Here is a 24523-nt window from a genome sequence, read left to right on the forward strand (position 1 = left end):
ACAGTACAGGGTGCACATTTCAGGCTGTTCCGATTTATGGTCAAGGACTGAGTCCAAGAAACCTAGATATTCATAGCTAAAGACCAAGTTCTGAACTTTTAACTCACACAAGTAGCCTTTACACATTAATGTCAATTGTACTATTTGCAGCTACAGGAACTTCCTTGAACAGAGAGGCCTGCAGGAAAACTGTTGAGCAGTCCAACCTCCCTATGCTGCTGAGGAGGCTGCAAGTCTCAGGGAAGCAGGATATTCAGCTGGGAAGAAGCACTCTGATCTCTTAGATGTGATGCACCTTCCAACACTATCAGTGTCCTCTTGCATAAAAAAGACTCCTGTGCTGCAGGGTATCTTAAAGGATAGAAACAAGGTGATGGTATCCTCTCTTAACAGACACAGATAGCTGCTCTGTGGTATTTGAAAGGGCTGCACAGAAACTTATGTGTTGCACATCATCAGATAAATGGATGGGTGTAGGAAAAGAACAAGTAGTCATCACTAATGACAGAGAGAAATGTAGGAGGATAGTTCTGGAGGAGGCCAGGCAGATGATACCAAGACTTCCATGGTGGTGGTCTACGAAGCACTGCTAGTTCCAGGAAGGCCTGGGAGACAGGCAGGGATCTGGAACTGATACACAGGTGAGATGATATAGGGAAGACAAAATCAGGCACACTAGAAGCTGGTGAACTTTGGGACAAAAGCAACCTATGCAAGGACAGGCTGCACCATAATAACAGCAGAGCAAGGCTGCTGGCAGTGAAGATGGAAGAGGTTACAGAGGAATATTTAACCTCAAAGCCAAAGGAAAGCTGACAGGTGTAGAGAATATCTGGTTTAGATTGATGCAGTCTACCAGTGAATGCGGCAAATGTTTGATACGCCTCTGAAAATACCAGGAGGGAAGGAAACAGCAATAAGAACAGCAATTTAGATCATTCGCATTACCAGCTGACTGGCAAATGAAACACTGAGCGAGTGAGAGGAGAACTTACAACTGGTTTAGAAGCTTAAAAAATACAATGAGACTAAATGCCTGGAACTCAGAGATAGCCCCCAAATTACCGGCATCTCAGAGACCTGAAAATGGCCAGGCTTTTATGCAGTCTGTAAACAGTCTCTCTTATTGCCAACACTGGAGACAGAATATCAAGTTAAATGACAGTCTTTCACCTAGTCAAGCAGGATGTTTCTTCTGTTCTCATGCTTGTTGGCATGACACAAAGATACCAGGGTGCACTCAGGCACCAGAATATGTTGCATCCACAGACTCAGCGTGACTGTGGGTATGGTATGTCACCCTCTGTAATAACACTACTCAGGCTGAAAACTTACCTTAAAACTTTGCCCATCTTTATCTGCCAATATTAAGACATTTGTTTTAGTGGAGCTTTTCTCTCTTTTTTTTAAAGCCATAGTGATAAAACAATTATTTAAAAACTCATGTGCGCCAGAAGAACCGAAACAAAACACATATTAAAGAAAACACATTTCAGGGTTAGCATTGTGAGCATACTGAAAATTATAACTGAAAAAAAGCTTACGTTCATAGCAGTAGGCATCAAACTTGCTATCTGGATAAGGAAAGCCTGTTTGGTTCTCATAGCGATACAGGGTTCTCACCCCAAGTAAACCTCCACCACACTGGGGTCTTGCCACTGAGGCTGGGTAACGAACACTGCCATCCGCCAGCCAGCCATAGTCACACTGGTCAAAGCCATTCCTCCAGGCGACATACAGGTTCCCAACAGAAGCAAGAACGCCATCTCTTTTCCGACACAGCTCTCTAGCCTCCTCAAAGGTGAGCTTCTCAGGGGCTGAGACATGAACCACTTCATCTAGAGGAAGAAAGCAAAGATAACAAAGACTGAGTATCACATTCCACCATCAAGTCAGCTTAGCTCCCCTCTTCCAGTCAGTGTCCTGCAAGACTGGGATTTTTTTCCAAAATTTTTTGAATAGTTTTCTTCTTAAAAAAATCAGATAGTTAGAAAATCAAATATCCCAGATTTGAATATGAAAATGAACCTACCACAAAGCATTAGTATTTATATTCAAACTTTATGCCACTAAGTACACTGCGGTTGGAGATTGAGTCCCTCCCTCAATCTCTAAGCAGAAGTAACAGCAGCCTTGAAGCTCCTCTGTGACCTCTGTTGAAGTAGACTTTGCAACTCAACTGCACTAATTAAATCCAGTCCAACAAAATTTACTTTCTCAGTAAAACAAATCTTTTACATCTGCAAGCCTCTTACCTGACCCTTTTAGTCATCACTAGAATCTCACTTGAGACACATAAAAAAAGCAAATGTTCTCCACTGGCTGCTCCACAGCAGCTCCTAATGTCATATTTCCATCAGTCTTGATCTTGCCTCATGGGGAAACAGGTGAGGGAATGCACTAGACGTTGCATGCACAAAGCCCTTTTTGTGTGAAAAAGCTGAATTACTCTAGAATGCTGGTAGTATAGTTTAGCTTCCACAGAATAACAATTTGTAAGTAATAATTGTCCAGTTGGAAACTGAAACAAAACAAATAGCACATCTAACATTTACCTTCCAAGCTAATTCACCATTATGCTGTTGGCTTGGTTGCCTCATTCAACCAAACACTATAAACAAATTCAACGCACTAATGTTCATGTCTTTTGAATGAAACAGGAAAGTTAACTCCATTCTAGTTTTTGTTCAGACTTCAGATGGAATTGATGAGATGTAAAATCAGCATGTTCAGCTGTAGAAAACACTGGAAATTCAAAATATTTGTTACAAGAGAGTAATTCTCTTCCTCAACCACAGTAGGCCAGAACACAACAGTCATGTTGCAGGAAAGCACTGCTTATTCATATTGGACATGCAATCTGTCTTACCTCTGCAGTAGTCTCAAGGCAACCTAGCAAAAGGCAGACAGAAACTACATCAGCCCAAGCAGTTTCATTCACATCAATATTACGCTTGTTTCAGGCTTGAAAGGAATGCAAGTGTGAAAGGAGGCAATGTGCCAATTTTCTTTTTCCTCCTAGGTAGAAACTCTTAGAAACTCTTGATTTGTTATTACAGCTGTAATATCAATTCCGTAGTGTAAGTTTCTTTATACACGTTCAGGGAGTTTCTAACTTAGAGGTAAAGGGACAGAGCATGTCTATTGGAGAGGGAGAGACAAGGAAAGCAAAGAAACATTCATCCTCAGAAGTACCAGAATGCTTCATTCAGCTCTTCAGACCACACAAACACTGCACTTTTTTATTAAACCCTTCTGCAGAAAACAGCTTTTTCTGCATCAAGAGGCAGATCTGGTATCACAGCCAATACAGAATGATGGACACAATCACCCCACCATATTGTCCCATCAGCAGTATAATGAAACAATGGAGCAAAGAAAGACTTCTCCAGAGCAGCCCCCTCTGTTCTGAGAACTATTCACTTATCCTCTCACACAGCAGCCATGATGTATATGAAAATTAGTAGTTAAAATGATTGCAATTAAATAGCAGATATCGGTCTGGTTAGACAAGAAAATGGGACAAGTAAGAAAACCAATGCATTTTAATGGTTTCTAGAAACAACTATGATGGATCAAAAGCTAAATTATGTCAAACAATCCCACAACATTCCTTCTGGGAGAAACTTATTGAATACACAGGAAGATGGGTAAACAGTGCAAGATTAATAGCAAAGCAATTTTTCCATCAACTGATCCGGATCACTGCCTCCAAATGGAGCTTGTGCATAACATCATTATTGTTAGGGGTATTTATTCCTCTGAGCTGTCATCTGCACTCTGTTAAAGCAAAGAAACTTAGTGAACAGTTATGTCTTGCTATAAAACTTCAAAATGCAGGGTTCAGTCAGTACTTGTGCAAGAGAGGTCGATTTGCAGAGAATGTACTCTTTCAAGTTGCACAAGAACATTTCTATATGGATATCTGCCTTAAATTTGCCTTGGACTATGCCCGTATATGCAATATTGATAACACTGCACAATTAAAAGATGGGTTGCATATCTTTTTTTGTATTGAATCTGTTCTACTGACACCACACCTATTTATTCGGTTCATCTCTTAAAGTCAGCTGCTGTCATACAGATACCATCTTTGTCAAAGGGCGTTTTACCAGAAAAACTAAATGATCAAAAACCCTGTGTGTTTAAGGGTAAATGCATCCTAACCAGAATGCTCAAATAAGTGAAGTCCAAAGTCACATTCTTTGCCACCTATTTGACATATTAAGAGAATTTGTGATGATAAATTCATAAAGAATGTAAAAAGTTACCAGAGCAATCAGCAAAATGCCCTTATTGTCATTCCTCATCACATCGTATACCAAGTAAATACTCATTTATTTCAGGAATGTTAGTGATAAGATAAAAGGTACAAATATGTTAAAACATGGCACTGTGCAATTGCTCTAGTTAAAGAGTGTTTTTCTATGATTCCAGAATTCTTATTTAAAAAAATCCAGTAAAGTTCAAAAGTCAGATCCAAATAGCAGTCATATACTCTAGGAGATATGACTCTGCAATTTGTCTGTCCAGTTTGATTGTGTACTTAATGTGCGTAATAATTGTTGGGATTAAATGTGGAAATTAAAGCAAGAGTTTAATGAAGGCCTTGCTTGCTATATAAATCCAGAAATGGTTAAAAGTTGTCCTGCAATCTTCCAAAACCACCTCACAAAAAAAAAAAAAAAAAAAAAAAGAGAGAGAAAGAAAGGGTTATGTTCTCTGTTGAGCCATTGGGAAGAAAATAGTGCTCAAAGCACTTCTTCAACTGAGTGGCATCAGTTTGATTTACAGCAGCTCTAAATTATGTGATGAGAAAGTTTGCACGATCTTTCCTGCGCTTCTCACCGGGAGCGGACTGTGGGCATGTATATACTTCATGCACAGCAGACTTAGCATTTCAGGGATGTGGTGACCCATACAGCACAGAGACAACTGATCAGGTCTTACTGTTGGCAGGCAGTAAACACAACCACTTGGAATGTGCAGGGATGACATTTTGCTATCCGTGTCACCTCTCTGACATAATTAGTGCTGAGACACATGCTCACCATCAGTATCCTCGGTCAGAAAGAGATGGCTACCAAACTATTGATATGTTGGGTGCATATTCTGGAAGTGCTACTTAATAATCCTCCACTTTTTTATGCTCACAGAAATGTGGAAATTCAGTTTATCGTATGTGAAAAGAGTGCTGGTCCAACTTCACTGTCAACATGGCTTTTTTTCTCATAGTGAGAACTTGAGTTGGAAACCACATTGTTTCCCAGTCAGCCTACACAAAATCTGGGCAATAGAGCAGGAAACACAGAAGAAGGCATGTGAAGAAAGGTGCTGATCACTGAAGGAAGAAGAGCAAGAAGCTCTAGGAACTTTTCTGGCACCACTAAGCACTTGGGGAAAAATCGTACAATGGAGGTTCTGCTGTACTCTTTCATGGACTCAACCTCAAAACTGACAGAGGCTTTCAAGAGGCCATGGAAAAAGGACTTGTGCTCCAACCCTGATTTCCAGCACATCAGTCAATGTAGGTAAAACATCCCGATTCCTCCAAAGTACCAAAGAGGAAAGGATTTGACCCTTGCACAGAAACTTCCTTTAAAAAGCAAAAAAAATCGATGGTGAAGCCGATAAAATGTATTTAATCCATGCAGTCTCTAAAATTAACTCCTGTTAATGGAAAGACAATAGGTTTTGTCTAATTTAACAGGAGGATTCATCCTGTCACACTCTTACAGTATCTTTATTATGATGTCTGAAAGCACCTCAATTTCCTAGCCAAAATACTGGAAACAAGGAAATTAAGAGAAAACTTGTCTGGTCGATAAACAAATGACATAGCCACCAACACCAGCACGGCAGATTCAGTTTTCGTGTGTGTTTAAAAGCCATGTGCAATGTTTTTATAGCTGGAGTATGCTCTGAGTAACTTAGCAATATTATGCACACAAACCCCAGGGCTTAGACCAGCAAATGAAGAGAACCTAGTCCTATAGTACCAGGGGGTGAAATGGAGACCATGACAATGTTTAGACTGCAGCCAATAATGCAATGTATATTATTGCTGGCTCCTGTTTAAAACCAAGATTCGGGTCAATCGTGCAGCCTCAGCGGTCAGAGCACTTGAAGTATCCCCAGGATTTTCCTGTTACATGTGCTTGTTTTGCTTGGTTAAAACAGACACCTGATGAAAGTAATGCTTTTTCCCTCTTTCAAATATATCAAGCTAGATGAAGAAGCCAGGTTTTTCTCTTGAAGACAAAAGCTGATTCACTACAACCCCCAAGGAAAAAGCTTAAGATCTACAGAATTATCAGCTGGTTTTACAGCAAGCTTCATTCCTTTGAAGGTTAATTCATTTATTCTTTCTCATCAGTAGACATCTCACCGAGCTGGGCATGTTTGTAGATGTCGATTTCATGAATCACACATCTTAAAAGCAAGCACAGAAACTAGGGCAAGCTAGAACCATAGCCAGGGGTCAATACACAACATGTATTGACTAGGGTAAAAGTAACGAATAGATCTAAGCCCTCCAGCACAGACCTTACCAGTAATTTCTTTTTCCATAGATGAAACCACAATTAAGGGATTGGTGGGCTGCTACTTCCTAGAGGAGATCTTTGAGCCTGACTATGTAGCACTCTTTTTCCAAAGCAGAGCATCATCTCCTCAACTTTGATACCATCACCCACTGTGCCACACACCACAAAACAAACTACAAGTCACTTGCATCTGGTAGATGAAGACATCGCACACAAGTCCATGATAAAAGTTTTGCAGGTGTCTGAAGGATTCTCTCAAACTGCAGAGAAGCTTAAGAGGTAACCTGTGAGTCTCAATTAATGCTCTTGACACATCCAGTAACACATCAACTGCTGGTTGGTGTGTTATGGTGTGGATGGTGTGTGGTCAACCACCTATGAAATGTCCTTGCTATTATCCATACCACGTAAGGGAATGACAAATACTAAGGAGACGCTTAAGATTTATTGGGTTACAATATTTTTTGGTTTTTTCCCCATTTTGCTATCCCAGAACAACAGGAGTATTCGTTATTATGGTCCCATCTGGAATTTGCTGCTCACAAGCTTTACCTCATGGTTGGGTGCTCAGATTCTACAACCTCCACTACCTTCAGCATCCACTAAGAATACCCAAAGGGATAGTAAATGTGCAAAAAGCTAGTCATTCCCATAGATGGAAATGCTTAACTTTAACAATTTTAAATAAAAACAAGACAAAAAAAATTCCAGTACCTTTCCATCTTAGCTTCTTGGTGGTGTTTTGTTTGAGGAGAAACATTATCCCCCACTAAGAATTTGGCATCTCTCCTTTTTTGAGCATAATGGGTCTGTGGTGAACTTCAGTCCTATTCATTAGCTGTTTCTGAGAGATGGAGGAACCCACCAAGCTCATCCAGCAAAGATGCCCTTATGGGATGTTCGAGTTCCAGAGTTCTGTGACTACAGTTGCAGATCAGGGTGTCCTGGGTCAGGCATGAAAGATGACTAAAAGTGAAAAAATATCACCTTTTCTGATGTTATATGGAACATTCTAAGGACATTTCCCCACCTGATGGAAACTGCTCCTGATGTAACTGATGTTACTGTTCCTCATTCACATTTGGTCACAGCCACATGGTTGGAAATTCAAAGCTCAAGCAGTCATGAGAGGCTGCCACTGTGATGTTCTTTTCTTCAGAAACATGGAATCTGTCCAAATCTTCATTTCTAGAGCACAATCAAGCGTGCAAAGAAGCAGGAATACTGTGGCCACTTTGGGGACTAAAGTATTTACCTTTGCACCTTGAGGACCACATGTCGCAAGAATTTCCATTCCCTCTCCTCTCTTTCTCTCTTTGGCCAAAAGGCTTACACAAAAAGGCAGTAGCAGCCACGGACAGGACTACCAGACTGCTTGTGCACCAAGGAGAGAAGTGATACTGCCCACATGTATCCCTCCCCTCCACACATGCATGACAATAATGGAGACCACTACCCTTGTCTTGAATACTCTGAAAAAAAGATACATTTCGGACAAGACAGACCAGAAAAGTTTCATCTGTCTTCATCATAGGCAGGGGCCATGGAGGCTATGTAGAGTCAGCCTGTTTAATAATCCAACTCATGTCCCAGCCTTCCATCTCTTTCCCACACTGCACAGACAAGATGCCTTGCCTTGGCTGCAGTTCTCTTCCTCCATCCTGCCACTGTTAAGGGTTGGTTCTCTGACACCTCAGAATAGTAAAGAGGCACCCTTAACAAAGTCACAAATTACTGCAAAAGACTGTCTAGGACTGGAAATCCACAAAAACCTAAGCAGATAAGTTCAACTTTAAAGCAGAAAGCTAGCTGAAGAAGACTTTTTCTCTTACACGTTAGAACAAGTTAGTTGAGTCTTTTTGATACACATCAGTAATGATTTAATTAAACTCTTCTGAATGTCTTCAGTCTATTCTATGCAAAACCATAGGCTGAACATGAATCCACTGCATTTGACAAGACTGGAAGAGCATACTTTTCCCATAGCCTTGCCTTCAAGAATGAAGTGTAGCATGGCAACTGCTATACCCTTAGAGAGCTCTGCTGTAGTTGCAAAGTGTCACTGGCTTTTACTTATACAGAGGGGGAAAAGGAACTATATTACTGTTTGGGGTTTGTGTCTCACTCTCACAAAAATCGTTTAGACATTAGTATTTTTGGACCTCCTGAAAGATGAGCTTTATCACATTATGAGCTCAAATAAAATGTCATTTATACAAACCACCATGGTATTATTTCCTTTTTGGTTTACTCTATTTGGGCTCTGTACCCCTCTTAAGAACTCTTGGATCCATGATCCTGTGTTAGGTCACACAACTCTAGGCTGAAGAAGTGCCCAGTATAAGAGCCTTTTGTCTGTGTCCCTGTTTTAAAATCTAATCTAGTTGTTGCTCCAGAATCAGAATGGACTCCGGAGAAAATCTTTAGCTGTCCAAAACACAGAAGAAACTTCTCAACTGAAGCCATATTTTAGACTACAACTTCTTTAATTATTATAATTATTATTATTATTATTATTATTCCCACAGAAATTTCCATGACAATAGCAAAACTGCATGGGACTAGGTGGAAAGTATTTAAAGGACATCTGGTTTTGTTTTTTTATCTTTCTTCCCCGCACTCACTGTTGTGGGGCGAAATGATGCATAGAAGGAAGACTGTATAATCTTCCCCCACAGCCACCGCTAAATAACTTTCTTAGCATGAGTCCCCATCTGCATATTACATATGCTCATTAGATGTATATGGCTTCTAACTGGCTTTGGCCAGAAGACAATTCTGCATGGAGTAGTTTGTGCTTTGGCTCCACACCACACACTCACAGCCCCTCACTTCATCAGTGGGCTTTGGCGAGCAGACCTCACTTTGTCTCCATTTCTGACACCACAGCACTGTCAAATCAATCACACACACACTTATCCAAAGACAGAATGGAAACCCTTCCTTCACTGTCACCCATTTCCATTCAAAGGATTATTCCATAGAAGATGTTGGTGCAGACACTGCTTCAACTGGAGGTGTTAAGAAAACCTCAGAGTTATACCCAAACCTTTGCAGCTCTATCCCTTTAGATTAAACTCTTTATTAGTAAATCATCTCCCGCAGTTAAAGATATCCTACATGTCCTTGTTAATGCTTGGTACGCTCAAATATGTGATGAAATATGAGGAATGTAAATCAGTTTGTAATAAGGGACTGTGCCCAGTACCTATTTAATGACATTTTGACTCCAGCTTCTTATTTTTATCACTAGAGGCTCAGAAATTTTAAATCCTTCCCCTAATTATTCTTCTATGTGTTTTACCAAAACTAGAAATATTTAACATATAATTGTGCAGTCTTTAATCTCTCTGGTTTTCCTCAGAACAAGGAAATGGTAAGAGTTAGCCTAGACAACTGGTTTTCATTTAAGCTAATAATTTGCGTTTCAAGGAGAAATCCATGTCTCTGGCTAACTTTGTGATTTCATATGGCCAGAAAGGAAGAAAACTGAAATGGTGTTGTTCCTACAAATCCTCAGTGCAAGTACCCAAATTAGTACTGCAAATTCAATACACATTTATTTTAAAACGTACTGCAAGAATTCCTACCACCATTTATGGCGTTCTGGGGTAACATGCTAACAGCAGCCAACAGACCAATAACTGTTCAATGACTTCCACAATGACATTCTCATTATGGCCTAGATTTTGATATCATTAATCAAGCACTATCTTATTCCATGAATAGTCATCCCACTGACACAGGCTCTCCAAATAAGGACCTATTTAGTGCAAGTAAGTCTAATAGATTTGGCATTGAATCAGAATAGGCTATGGAGATACGAACTTTAAAATTCGCATGGAAAAAATCATGTTTAAGCACAGTTCTACCCTATACTAGTACCATGAATGTCCTTTGTTATTGAAGAAGTGTCGAAAGCGCTCATTACAGGAAAAAGGTCATACCTTGCAGAATCAGCCTTTGGTGGACAGGGCAATCAGAAATTTGGCATAACCATAAATCTTGAACTGTAAGGGTTCTACCAATGTATAAATGTGTTACAATACAGCAAATAAAACATAGGATCTAGTTTACTGCAGTGTTCACTTTCTAATAACTTCCATCGACATTTTATCTAATTTTCTGTCTTCCGTGGATGAGTGGTTCCAAAGCTATGTTGGCTTCTTAGCTCCATCTTAAAAAGGAAGTCTGGCTCAAAGGCTCAGGTTTCTGTGAAGGCACTGAAGAATAATTTATCCTGCACTATGCCATGATGTGGTGCTGTGTCTTTCTAACATGCATCTGTTTCTTTTCATCTGAACAAAATAAATTAATGCCTCTGCATGTCAGTATAACATGCCTATACCCTATATCCATAAAACTATCATGCCTTCTGACTCCTAGAAGTTATTTTGAGACTCCAGTTCATTTGAAAACTTCTGAGAAAACAGGCAAAAAGAAAAACAGAAAAAAGGGGGAGGAAGTATCTTTGGTTAATGATTATAATAATCTGGCATTAAAATTGATCAATCTAATCAGAAAAAAAAAATAATCCCTATGCAACAAGGTTGAGGCTGTACAGCTAATTGCCAGTTATCTTGTTCACAGCACTCATGTCTTCACAGCACATACAGGACCTTCCTGCTATGTAAATAGTTTAAGGATGAGTTTTCCTAGGTGCTCAGTGTTGACCTGACTCTGCTTTTATTGAAGTCAATAGCAAAACTGTAAACGGAATTCTCCTCCCTTCTCAGATTCAGCTTACTATCACAGTAAACTGCTTCTAGTAGCAATGCCGTTGTCTATTAACATAACAAAACACACAGCCCTCATTTATCACACTGCTTTCTTTCACACCCTCTTCTGTGCAAAAAAAGCATACAATATGTACCAGGCTAAGATGGAGTGCTCTTTTTCCTATTTGGGAGTCAAGATTCTAGAATGCTTTTCTAAATGCATACTCTGGGAATCATTGAAATAAAGGCTAGATCAAATACACTGTGCCTTTGGGAAGGACGGTGATGAAACTCTCAGGCATCTTTGCCTCCTGCAGAGTTTCATTCTGAACCTGTACCCACCTCTAAGAGCATCCGGTTACCATACAATGGGCTTTGTAACCGTCTTGGAGAGTTTCAGTGAACCCCAGAGGTGAAGTGGTCAATCATAGCCTTCAAGTCAGACCTACAAGCCCTTGAAGGTCTTGTCCTTGTAGGTCTTTAACCCTTGTCCCAGGCTACGGAGCCTTTAAGATAAAGGCTGAAACTGCGCGTTCGCTTCAATTGGTTTTCCACAGGAAGCTACTGTGCAAGGAAGAAGATAAAATGAACGTGATTGTTGTTATTTGGGTTGATAGACCAAGTCTTCCCAATATTCTGTGCTACCTTATATTTCTTAAATGCTGAAGGTTTCACATCCAAGCAGATCACGTTACCACAGTCCAGCTGATAGGCCACAAAGACACGCATATGTTTAAACAGACCATAACCCACAACAACAGGACAGAAATGCAGAGCTATCCAAAGAGGAAAGCCAGCTCATAAATCTTGGTGAATGCAATTTTGTAACAAAGAAGAATCAACTAATGTTCATGAGAAACTGAAAACCTATGCATGCGTATCTTCACCAAAGAAGACTGCACAGTTGCTGCAATCTCTTTGAACATCGGGGCCTGGTTCAAGGCTGCTCTGGGTACAGAACCTTAGCCTCAGTGAAATAGGCTTCAGTTTTAAGGCTTTTAATTTTTATTTTTAAAAGCTCATTGAGAATATTTGACCCTAAGAGATTGCTGGCTCACATGCATGCAGAATAAGCTTCTCCATATTAGTTGTACTTTTCTGTTCTTAAGAGGAAAGGTCATCTTCATCCAGGAAAGATACAGATTATTCAAAACTTTTTTTTGTAAGCTAGGAAAGACCCAAATTAAATTTGAAAGCCTTGCTTCAGAGATGATTCAGAATTCAATCCCATCAGAGACTGATGGAGGATCAATGTTATGAACTCCAGGTGTTCATATGTGCTGCTCAATGACAGAAGTAGATGGAACATAAGTAAAATGAAGACAATGCTGAGCACTAACAAAATTCCATCACTTAATTTTCAGAGTTCCTACGCTTATGTGTTTTTTAAGTCTTTGCAAGACTTGCATTGCTTGTTTTATTACATTTTATAACTCTCCAATGTAAGCATAGTCTGGAGCAGATCCTCAACTACTAAGAAAAATGCTTACTGATTTCAGTGACTAGAGTGTCTATAAATCAGGAGAAAACTTCGCGTTATTTAATTTATTTCTGCTCTAAGATAGCATACAAACACTGAGCACCTTAATTTTGTAATTGCTTGTCAGAAATATAAATACACATACAAAGTCAGGCTTGCTCAGAGCTGTGGCTGATTTACTGTTCTGATGACTTCAAGAGCACTGAACTAAATGCATATCCGCCACAAATCAGCCTGAAAGATATTTAATTAGGAACTATAAGTATATTTTTAGAACGAAACAGTGAAACTCGTATGGAATAAAAAATCTGTCAAGACAGAAGCAATGTGACACACTCAAACCACTGCAGTAAATGGAAAATGTACTTTGGTCTTGGTTGCAAAGTATTTCTGTACCAGAATGACGTTCCCATGTGCATAACCATCACAAAGCCAAAAAAAATAGGCTACAGGACAGGAAAGGCTATTTCTGCATTTATATTTTAAGTATACATTTTTAACTAGTCACAGTAATGTCTAAGGATAAGCATATCTGGTGTCTGGAATGTATCTATAGGCCCACTGAAAGGATATAGTTAAATTCACTTCCAGAAGAGAGATTATGATAAACGATTACATCACACCTGTAATATGGAGATTTGTGCATGCTAGAACTGCTCAATAACAGAAAAATTTACCATATTTTTCTTCTTACCATCAAACCCTTTGTTGAATAAAGACCGATCATAGAGCCTAACCATGGAGTGCAAGGTACCAAGGGATTCAAAATATGATCCATGGTTCATAGTCACCGTGGGGCAGAATCACAATCACTCTGTGGCATTAGGGCTGTTTAATTAGCAGCTTTTGCAAAGACTATAGTTGTACTATGGAATTGCAAAGAATTTTACTAAGGGGTATCCAGTTTCCTCACTGGAAAGTTTTCGCTTGTTTCTTTTTGATGCTGAGATGCCCCTTTTTCAAAAAGATATTATTAAACTTGGATTGCAATTAAATATCTGTCTAATTTTATGTCATGGACACATAAAAACCTTAATTACACACTTTATCAACTATAATACAGTTAGCACATGTATATATCCGTCTTTATATATAGATATAGTATATATAGTATCTCAAATGTTAAATGCGTTTCTTTGAAAATCCTTTTATAACATTCAAAAAATAAGTTGCTTCAACAGCAACTTTTGTGAGATCTACCGCACTAACTATAGCAGCTTTAAAACTGACTGTCTTTTTGTAGACTCCACATTTGCCTTTAATTAAAGTCTGCTAGACCACAAACTATAGGTTCACTACATTCAGTGATTCTCTTCAGATTCAAAACAGCCAAAACTTATTTTACACAGAATTTCTCATTTCTTTGCCTTTCCGCATTAGAGTCTCCAGTCATTTTTACATTTTGCAGTGCAGAGTGAATATGGACCTATCTTACCTTCCATGCGTTCCACATAGCAATACACATCATAAGTTTCATTAGGAAAACGGCGGCCATATGTTCTGACTCCTTTCTTTCCCATTTTATCTCCAAAGCAGCCAATTCTTGGATGTCTAATCGGATACCTGAAATGCAGCATGTTCATATTTATTATGATGATAAGTCGGCATTTTAAGTCTGTATAGGTTAAGCATTTTAATTTTGGGAATCTGTATCCAGGGGCCTTTAAAATGTCTCACCTAACAGTCTGGTCAGACACCCAGCCAGCATCACATTGCTCAAATCCATCTTCATAGGCAGCTTTCAGTTGTTCTGGGCTTGCTATGACAGCACCGTTGTCTAGACAAGTCTGCTGAGCTTGTGTAAAATTCAGAGTATACCTGCTGGTTGCTGCACGATAGTGAAATACAACACCTGAAAAGACCAAAAACTTACATTAGTGACACTTTTCCCATCGTTTCTGCATCATCTTGCGGTAACTTTACCTAGGTATTGTTACAATGCTGAATAAAAATAGTAAAAAGAGATACGTTGTCATATAAATGATGTCCCCCCTCTAGTGGCTGGTACCAGCAATTATATAACACCTTATTAATAGCTGGTGAAATTATATTTACTATACACCAAGAAAAAAAGTAATTAAACCATATATTTGTTTTCAGTCCTGTATTACAGAAAATCATGATCAAAAGGGAGAACGAATGCTAAAATATGTCAATGATATCCCATAGTTACCCGGACTCCTCCAGTTCGAAGTGCTGGTTGGCTAATTGCACTGCAGGCAAGGTTGCTTGTGTTAACAGCGTTACATGACGTGTTGGCTTATTGGCCCACGTGACACATCCAGTTGTGAGTGAAACTGCTTTACCAGAGAAGACCAAGCACACCTAGTCCTCAGAAAAAGCAGGCTTAAAAATACACTTTCCGAAGCAGCCAGCGGAAATAACCTCACACAGAAGTGCCAACAGTGAATGGGGGGATCCCTTGATTGCTTGAGGTCTGCAAGCTGCAGTGACACGTGTAACCAGTGGGGACACCAAAAAAATTGTACATTAATGCAGATTTTATAATCGATGATGGCCCTGATGTCTGTTCCTATGCACAAAAGCCTATCAGAAATATAACGTTATAAATATTCGTCAATTTTTCATAACCGTGTTTTCCTGCACACACTACAAATGATACAGACAAAACAAAGCTTGCTTTTATTTGGGACCTTTCTGGTTCTGGAAAGAATCTTAAAAATTTCAAAAGTTACTTGAGTACGTCAGACATTTGGAGAAGGAAGGCTAGAGTTAAGATGGTTTTGGTTAAGATGGGATCTGTCTAGAAACCACATTCTATTTTCTATATACACATAATTCTCACTGAATTTGGTAACAGCTGCACATGCACACCTAAAACAAACCATAAAGGGCACCAACTCCGAAGTGGCAGAAAACACATATTCCACCTTGCAAAATCACTTCCCCTCTATCGCCAGTGTCTTTTACAGTTTAGCATGAAAAGGATGTCTCCTGATGATGTCTGAAAAATAACATTCAACCTCACTTATTGCACTCTAAAATCTTGAGAAGCTTTGTAATGCCATAAATCATCCACTACAGAGAATGGCTACAAAGCAAGAAAAAATAAAACATAAAATATTCCTTTTCTCTGGTGATTTTATTGGAGTAGTCTATGATGAGGAAATAACATACTGTAATACAGTTTGGGAAAACTGTGGCACTGTAGCAATAATGAAGTTAACAACAAGTCTGTTACTGAGACATTGTTGAATGATAGAAGTCTGCTAATTTATGAGTAAATGGAAATATGGGTAACTAAGAAAAATGTTGATTCAAGAGGTTTCAACATATTTAGAAATAACTTTTCTCATGCAGATAAATTCAGTAAATTTTTGTAATTTATCAAAGTTATGGTTATAGCCAATAAATAGAAAATACACATTTTTCTTCCTGCCATGATTCACTAAGAAGGTTTCTGAGATTAAAATAGAATATATTGTCTGAAAAATGCTCACAGGTAGGTTAAACCTCAGTCATCAGACACCAATTTTAGCAAAGCTGCTGGCAGAGAAACAGAAAATAGGAAACACTGGGAATCCCCATATTTCATCATTTGATATGGAGTCACACACCAACTGCAGGCACTAACTGGAAGCTTACAGACCACTGGCATCCCCATAAAATGCTTTTTCAGAACCACTGACAGAACCCATCATGAACAGTGCTTCTTCCAAGCAACAATGTAATTTCAGCTTCAAATGGATCCAAGCATTGTTTGGCAACAGCGACAAATGAAGAATACACCCTGAAAAATTATAGCTATGTTTATATTACTAAATTAAATATTCCAGGTGCCTGCTATTCAGTCATCAAGAGTGTTAAATTGTTGGATTAATTCACTGCGTTAGTTGGCCCAGGCCCCACAACACCCTTCCAATTTCTGGACAGACCTCAGGAGCTAGCAAAGACCAGGGACAACATCCGATGGGCACCTTCACCTTGTGCTGGGAGCCAAAGGAGCATCACAGCATGGATGGCAGCCACACTGCTCCAGAGAGCCTCAGTGCTAAAGCACAGCCTCAGATGCATTTTCTTATTAATATGAACTCTCTGTGCCAGGAGACACTGAAAGGGAACGTGGGAGAGCGAGCTTTACTAGCTCCTATACGCCTGCACTTTCTCTGTTATGGGGCATCTTCTATTGCCTGGTTAGGCCAAATCTACATACCATTTGTGTTGTCTTAAGAGGTGCAAAACTTTACTTAGACATGTATATATTTTTGTATAGATGTGTGTGTGCACATATTTTGGGTTTGTGTACACTAAACAACACAGTCCTTCACTACATTTCGAACACAGAGCGCTGCCTTACAACATAAAAAGAGTCAGGAAACAGCAACTAATTACCTTTGAAGCTGAAAAGCTTAAAATAACAAAAAATAAGATTTGGATATTATTTTTTAAGCTGCGGTATGTATTAAAATATTTATTTTAATATATTAGGAATTTAGAAACATTGGTTGACTCTGTGAGCCTGTTACTTGCTGGTACAAATGAGCGTGGCTCCATGCAGTAGTACAGAAGTGAGTAAAAACGTGAGTTCAAGTGACCTGCCTGGTGTTCTGCGTCTGGAGTAAGAGATGGGCAAGTTTTACCTAGCTCACAACAGAAGCTGATAAAACATAATAATATTCACAGGCTGGGCATGTGACTTTACTGCATGTTATTGTTGAACATACACAAACATTGTAACACTGTCATTTTTTGTAGCGTTGATGTTTCTGTAATATACAATATTTGACACTGACTGTAACTCACAGTCAAACCAGAAATGCTCAATTATGTGAAGTAATTTGTTTGATCATTTGATTTGTTGTTTTAATTTTAATTAATGAATTTAGATACATTGGCTGTTTTCTTCGCTTTTTTTTTTGGGGGGGGGAAGGAGGGGGTTCCAAGGTGGTTCCAAGATTGCTTAACTGATTATATATGACTTCAGCTGGGCACAAGAGCACTGCTTCTCAGTACAACCACAAAAAGGCTCATTAACTTAGCAGGAGATGGGCAATATATTTCTCTGAACATGTATTTTCGAAAAACTTCCTACTGTTTAAATGTGAGTGTATTCTCCACAACCAGCTATCTCATCTCCCATTTCTTCCTTGTTGGAAGCAACTTTCGTAGCTAGCATAGGTTTGGGATCCCTGTGACACCTGAATAAAGCAGGACTAAAGAGTTAATATCACCGCCAATTTAAAGTAGCTTTTGCAGTGCTAAGAAGAGCCTTTGGTCATTTGTAAATCCTGGAAAGGAACTTGGAGAATGCTTTGTTCTCCTCACCCTGATCCAAAAGGTAAACTTCACCTATTCTTAGAGTTGAAGGCTCTTCCATTTCCAGTGAGGAGCTAATGGACATAAAAGAGCCTCCAAGATGAATGGGAAGGAGGACCTCAGTATGTATAAGCCTGTGCACCAGCTGCAATAATTAGAAGAGCCCCTGGGGCTAAGAAGATTAAAGTGCAGGACTTTCATTGTTTCATTTAGACAGACAGAGAGAGAGAGAGAGAGAGGGGGGCAAAATCCATTGTCTGAGGTTTTGCTCTTTAAAACATTTGTAAAGGATTTTTTCCTTTTGTCTATTTCCTCTCTGAAAGAAAAGGCAAGAAAGGAGTTGTCCTAGGAACAAATAAAGAAACTGGAAAACAGACTACAGCAGTATAATGTTGTCACTGAACATCTGGCAAACAAAGTCAGTGTAATTACAGGAAAGAGTAGCAGCGTCTGCAAGAAAGAGCACTCACAGGAAAGTAATTTGTAGCATCCAAAATTCACTTCTGTCTGAGCAAGGCAGAATGCTTTTAATCTTTTATCTCTGTCTTAGACCAGAAAACGAAAATGTGAAGTATCTCACTTCTAACAAACAAGGGTTTCCACGGGTAAGAGCCTGGTTCTGTGGTTTCACACCTTTGGGTTGCAACTTTGCTTTATTACTTGCCAGGGTATCGTGCAGCAAAACCCTGTGGAACTGCCGGGGAAAGGCTCCTGGTGTGGCTAATAAATTACAGTTCACTCTCTCCAGTGAGCTCACACTGCTGCAACATGCGCTTTTGGAGTTACAGAAAGCCTGAATTTCAGAAGTTGTATCACACAGCAAAGAGTATCTGAAGAGAAAAGGTTATGATGGTAGTGGTTGTTAGTCTGTTTATGTTAAAACCTTAATCATGTGGTGCAGACCCCTGACATAGCCTTCAACCCACTGCCAAATCTACACCAGTTTGGTGATCCTCCTTGCCTTTAATGCAGAAGACAATTTACATTACAAATACATGCCGAAATAGAGGTTATAGGACTGAGCACTGTATGGAAGGAAGGAATAGGGCAGCATTTTCAGCTTCCTGCATGAATAATTCATTTGTGCTCCTCATTCGAAGTTTTGCACCCATCTTCCAACCTCTGTCTTAGGCTTTGGCAACCTGAGCACAAGCTCCCCTTGCATCAGCAGGAACTCTGTTGCCAAATGCCTCGGGGAACTTCTCGGCATGGGGAGAGAAAGTGCATACAAAATCCTCTTCTCCGTCTGCCCTGGAGCCTCCTTCTCTCCATGGACAAGAATTTCTTGCATTAGCTCGCACATTGCTCCTCCATGGAAAATCTTTGCATCCATCCTCACAGAGCAAAGCAGTTGTGTGCAGGTGTACGTGAGCTCCTCTGAACAAGTTGGTCCAGAAGAGCAAAGCGGCTGGTGCTGCTCATTACCTGTATTTTTCTCAGCAGGGAAAACTTCTTTACTACACCTGTATTATCTCTGAATACACGGCTGGGATCACTTAACCCATTATCTCTGCACAGCAAAGTACTAAGTCACAGAAGCATTAAATAAGGCCAAGGCACCGCTATTTAAATTAAAATTACTTAAAAAAAAATAAAAAATACACAGCCTCTCAGAGCTGCCCTCATACTGGGTGATGACCAACAACCTCAAAACAGTTTAGCCATTAGCACTGCCCTCTGCTCTACCATCCTGCATGTGAAAGCATGCCATGCATTGCCTGGGCTCTGAGCTCTCCCACCAAAGGTCCTCCACCCAGCCTGATGCGGAAACCCCACCAGCCTGCCCATCGGCTGCCATGTTCCCAGCCCCTTGGTGAAGGACTTGGCAGCTTGATCAGAATGTTTGCTTCCCTGTTCCTGGCATGCACTGCACGTAGACCCTGGCTCTTTCTCACCCAGAAACAAATTTCCCTCTCCCATCCTTTGATGGCCGCTACCCATTGTGCTCTTTCCTTCCCAGCTACAGGAGTCGGAGGTTCCTTGAGATGGACGATGCAGAAGAGTAAAACACAGGCTTAAAAATGCAGCAGCCCATGTTAATTTAGTTAGCAAGGGAGCACAGAAGTTCAACATCAAGAGGTGGTAAGGTTTCAAGACAGATAAGTCTAAAAGATTAAATAAAAGCATCTCTTCAAATGCCATACTTAAGAGATAATGAAGGGGAGTTCTGGCTGTAGAGAGAATAAATCAATTAGGTTGTCAACACACAATCTCTCAGGGCTAACAGCACAACTGAGTAGCAGTGTTCCCACATTGGAAACAACCCCCATTTATTATCATTATAATGCCCGCAAGAAAGAAGATTTTGCATAAAAATGAAAATGTGAATTGCCATTTACTCTGCTTTCCTAATTGCTGCTTCTTCCCATTAGCAAGGTCTGTATTTTAAGACTAGGATTTTCTTTAATGGCTTTAAAAAAAAAATACTCAAAAACACAACAAAACAACTAAAAACAACCTTAAAAAGTCTCTTAGACTTGATAAAGTATCAAACAGAAACTATCAAAAAAAGGCCCATGAAAACAGTGGTCTTACAAAACTTCAGTAAGAAAAAGATAAAATGCTTTCACTATTGGTAAAAAAATATTCACCAACAAGATAGGAAAAAAGAGAAACAAAACTGGAAGGATCCCATTTGCCACTTTGATCCCTTTAAATCAAATCATCTCCAAGGCAGATAACAAAAAAGTCAGCTCAAATGAGTAATTTCTTCAGATTTTTTTTTTGATTACACTTGGTCATACATGTTATTTTTTTATTGCCCAATATCATAGCACCACACAAAATAAGAATTTCATTAAATATTCAATTGTGTTCCAGAATGAAGAGTACTGTTACATTGCACTTGTAGGTGAGCTTTTTATATTATACAAGTGGTCTTTGTTGTAGCTAGAGAGAGGGAATAAACAGGGACATGGAGAGGTACAGCAACACTTTTATAAAATCCTTTCTGAGATTCAACTCACTGAAGTTTGCTTTGCCTACAGGTTAGAATCCTAGTCTAAACTGATCATGTAAATCTCTCTAATCAGCAACCAGGGATATTAAATGTCAGAGAGCTCACCTCACCCAAAACTCTGATCAGAGAGGAGCTGAAGGTAGCATGAGCCTGTGTGTTTAGCTTAGACTAGCCGCTCAACTCAAAATTCTTGAAGGTGAATTAAATCCTACCCTGACTTCAAGTTTTCCATTTTCAGACCTGGCATCCAAATCAATGCTGTGAAATTGCAGTTGGTAAACTACTAGCAGGCAACCAAACACTTGGGGATGACCTTCAGAAGGCATTACCTGCTGATCATCAACCTCTACCTTATTCCCAAATGTCTTTACCAGGATACTGTGAAAACCCAGCAGTGTCCAAAAGCAGCTTAAAGTGGGAAGGAAGTGGCAGCTCAGAGTTAGCTACCACAAAGGAAAAACCATGTCTGTTAAGTACCTGAAGGCTCCTGAGACCTGATATTTTCAGAAAACAGTGGCAAGGAAACAGCTAAGAATGATGACAAAATAACATTAAGCATTCAAAAACTGTGAGGCCAAGGACTCCTAATGTGAGACAGCTTGACTTGTGGGTTTAGATAACATCAAGAAGGGTCAGAAGAAAAGATCAAAACACTGTAGAAAGATGAAATTACAAGAGCTGACAAAGGAAAAGTTGCTCCTGAGAAAAAGGGAAAATTTCAGAGTGAAGTGCAGAGAAGGCATAGAAGAAAATACATGGAGGGAAAAGTGAATATGAATGACTTGTCCTGCATATTTAATTTCTTGTAAGAAGTTTAAGTATATAACACTGTAATACTGTTAGGTCCATTTTGAGCATAAAATATCCCCCTCTGAGAGGTCGATGTAATCATAGCAGCAAACAGAGCGTAAGGAAAGCATTTCCCACAATTAGTAACAGGAAAGGAGGTATCTAGTGTGATGAAACTGCCCTTCTGCATGAGCCCGCAGACCTGTCGGCACTGGCCCTGTCCCCTGCCTCAAGGACAGCTCTGCAGTTGCGATTAACGAGCAGGGCAGGCATCTGGCTGCCCCAAAACTTCCTGCGTGGGCTAAAATTGTTTGACTCCTCTCTCTTACACTTTCATCAGCTGTAAAATGAAAATAGTAATGTACAGGGTACGGTTCTATTTAGCCCCACTGATCTTGGAGAAGAAATATTCAAAGCACCTGATAATCTGTGGGAATGGGTGCTCTTACTTTACTTCAGGATTAATAAAGGCACTTAGCACAGCACGTAACACGGTTACTTGCAATTCCAAAGGAACTAAATTAAGTGACCCAGCACGTCCTTCTAGTCCTCCATTGCTATGACTTTCCCAGATCGGATCCTCAGGACTGTACACACAACTGAGACAGCCCGGTTAGTAACATGAACACAACCACTCATATATCCCTAGTAAAGGCAAGACAGTTCTGACTTAGCTTTAAACTGAGGAGTTTAAACAGTTCAAAACAAATTACTTAACCTCTATCACAAGCTAATGATGCACATACAGCAAGCACTGCTCAGACGATACAAGATACCATGTTAAGCCACGGTGTCTTGGGGATGTCTCTGAGCTCCTAGTGAACAGAATATTCACTGTACGTTATTGATACCCAAGTAGTTGGCATAGGTTGTGCCTATAACCAAAGCAAAGAAAAAGCACAGTATTATGGCAGTTTCCAAGATCCTGCTATTCTTTAGGAAGATTTTACCTGTCAACAAAGGATGTAGTAGAAATATGTAATGTAGAGACAAAGGGAATGTGGGTGATTAAACATGTGTATCTTCCATGTGAATAATAACTAGCTTAACCAGCTGTGGTTAAGCAGTGGCTTAACCAGGAGTCCAGCTGTGGATACTAAAAATTTACATACATTCAAAAAACAAATGGAGAGGAAAAAAAAAAATCTGTGCAGGATTTTTTAACATAAAGCCATCACCTCTGCCTCAGGAAGTCCCCAGGTGACAAGCCTCTAACAGCAACAGGAATAATGCAGGAAAAAAAGGTTATGTTTGCCCTTTGGCATCAACTATTGCTGCCTTCATTGGAACAGGACACTGGGACAGACAGATATTTTGTCTGAAATTGTACAGACATGAGTTTGGTTTTGGCCTAATTTGCAAGGACCATAAATTAGACAACAGTTGATTATATTAAAAAAAAAAATAATCTTATACTCAGACCTCATATAAATAATTCTGTGGCAAGGTAGTATTCAATACTGAAGCATTTTGAGCTAAAGCACTGAAATACAGGTTTGTCATGGTCAAAGAAGGCAGTTTTGTATTGACATCCCATCTTCTTGACAAAGCTCATTTTACACTGTTTTTAATAACATATAAATCTGAATTTTCCAAAATTCAAATGTTCATTTGTCATCTAAAAATAGCAAATTAACTGGATATTTAGGTACAAATTATCATATTTTTCTGTTGTGATAGCTACACAGAAAAAAAATAGACACACAATTATACACATCTTTTGTAGACAGTCTTGGTCTTGAGACTCAGGGAAAAAAAAATACACATTGAAAGTTTTACTGTTTACATTCAGTGACTAATACCAACTGTTCAGCTTGTACAGCTTAACCTGGTAAAAACAATATGCTACAGAGAAAGTTATTCTTTCTTAGAAATCTCATTTCCCATTCAGAATATTGAAGTACTCGATGACTTTTTTGCCTCAGTCTTGACTGGCAAGGACTGCAGCCACACTGTCCATGATGCAGAATCCAAACGAGGACTGGGAAAATGGGAAACCGCCCACTATCGGTGAAGATCAAGTGCGAGAGCACCTGAGGAACCTGAAGGTGCACAAGTCGATGGGACCTGATGAGATACATCTGCGGGTCCTGAGGGAACTGGCAGATGTGGTCGCTAAGCCACTAGCCATCATATTTGAGAAGTTGTGGCAGTCTGGCAAGGTTCCTGCCGACTGGAAAAGAGGAAACATAACCCCTATTTTCAAAAAGGGAAACAAGGAAGACCCAGGGAACTACAGACCAGTCAGTCTCACCTCTGTGCCTGGAAAGATCATGGAACAGATCCTCCTGGAAACTCTACTGAGGCACATAGAAAACAAGGAGGTCATTGGTGACAGCCAGCATGGCTTCACCAAGGGCAAGTCATGCCTGACAAATTTGGTGGCCTTCTACAAAGGGGTTACAGCGCCAGTGGACAAGGGAAGACCAACTGATGTCATCTACTTGGATTTGTGCAAAGCTGTGACACCGTCCCACACAATATCACAGTATCACAGTATCACAGTATGCTAGGGATTGGAAGGGACCTCAAAAGATCATCTAGTCCAATCCCCCTGTCGGAGCAGGAACACCTAGACGAGGTTGCACAGGAAGGCGTCCAGGCGAGTTTTGAATGTCTCCAGAGAAGGAGACTCCACAACCTCCCTGGGCAGCCTGTTCCAGTGCTCTGTCACCCTCACTGAGAAGAAGTTTCTTCTCAAATTTAAGTGGAACCTCTTGTGTTCCAGCTTGAATCCATTACCCCTTGTCCTATC

At 39.8% G+C, this 24523-nt stretch overlaps 1 protein-coding gene across 1 annotated transcript in view; it reads right to left on the bottom strand.

The window, feature by feature from the left end:
- Positions 1–24523, bottom strand: part of VCAN (versican) — a gene marked incomplete at its 5' end in the record, with an annotated part of 109661 nt that overhangs the window by 69757 nt on the left and 15381 nt on the right. The window contains 3 exons of the mRNA XM_082497196.1: positions 1545–1838; positions 14179–14306; positions 14421–14595. Coding sequence (XP_082353322.1) covers positions 1545–1838; positions 14179–14306; positions 14421–14595 — 597 coding nt within the window. The remainder of the gene's footprint in view (positions 1–1544; positions 1839–14178; positions 14307–14420; positions 14596–24523) is intronic.

This window comes from Vanellus vanellus (assembly GCF_965231255.1).
Source record: "Vanellus vanellus genome assembly, chromosome: Z".
Lineage (NCBI taxonomy): Eukaryota > Metazoa > Chordata > Aves > Charadriiformes > Charadriidae > Vanellus > Vanellus vanellus.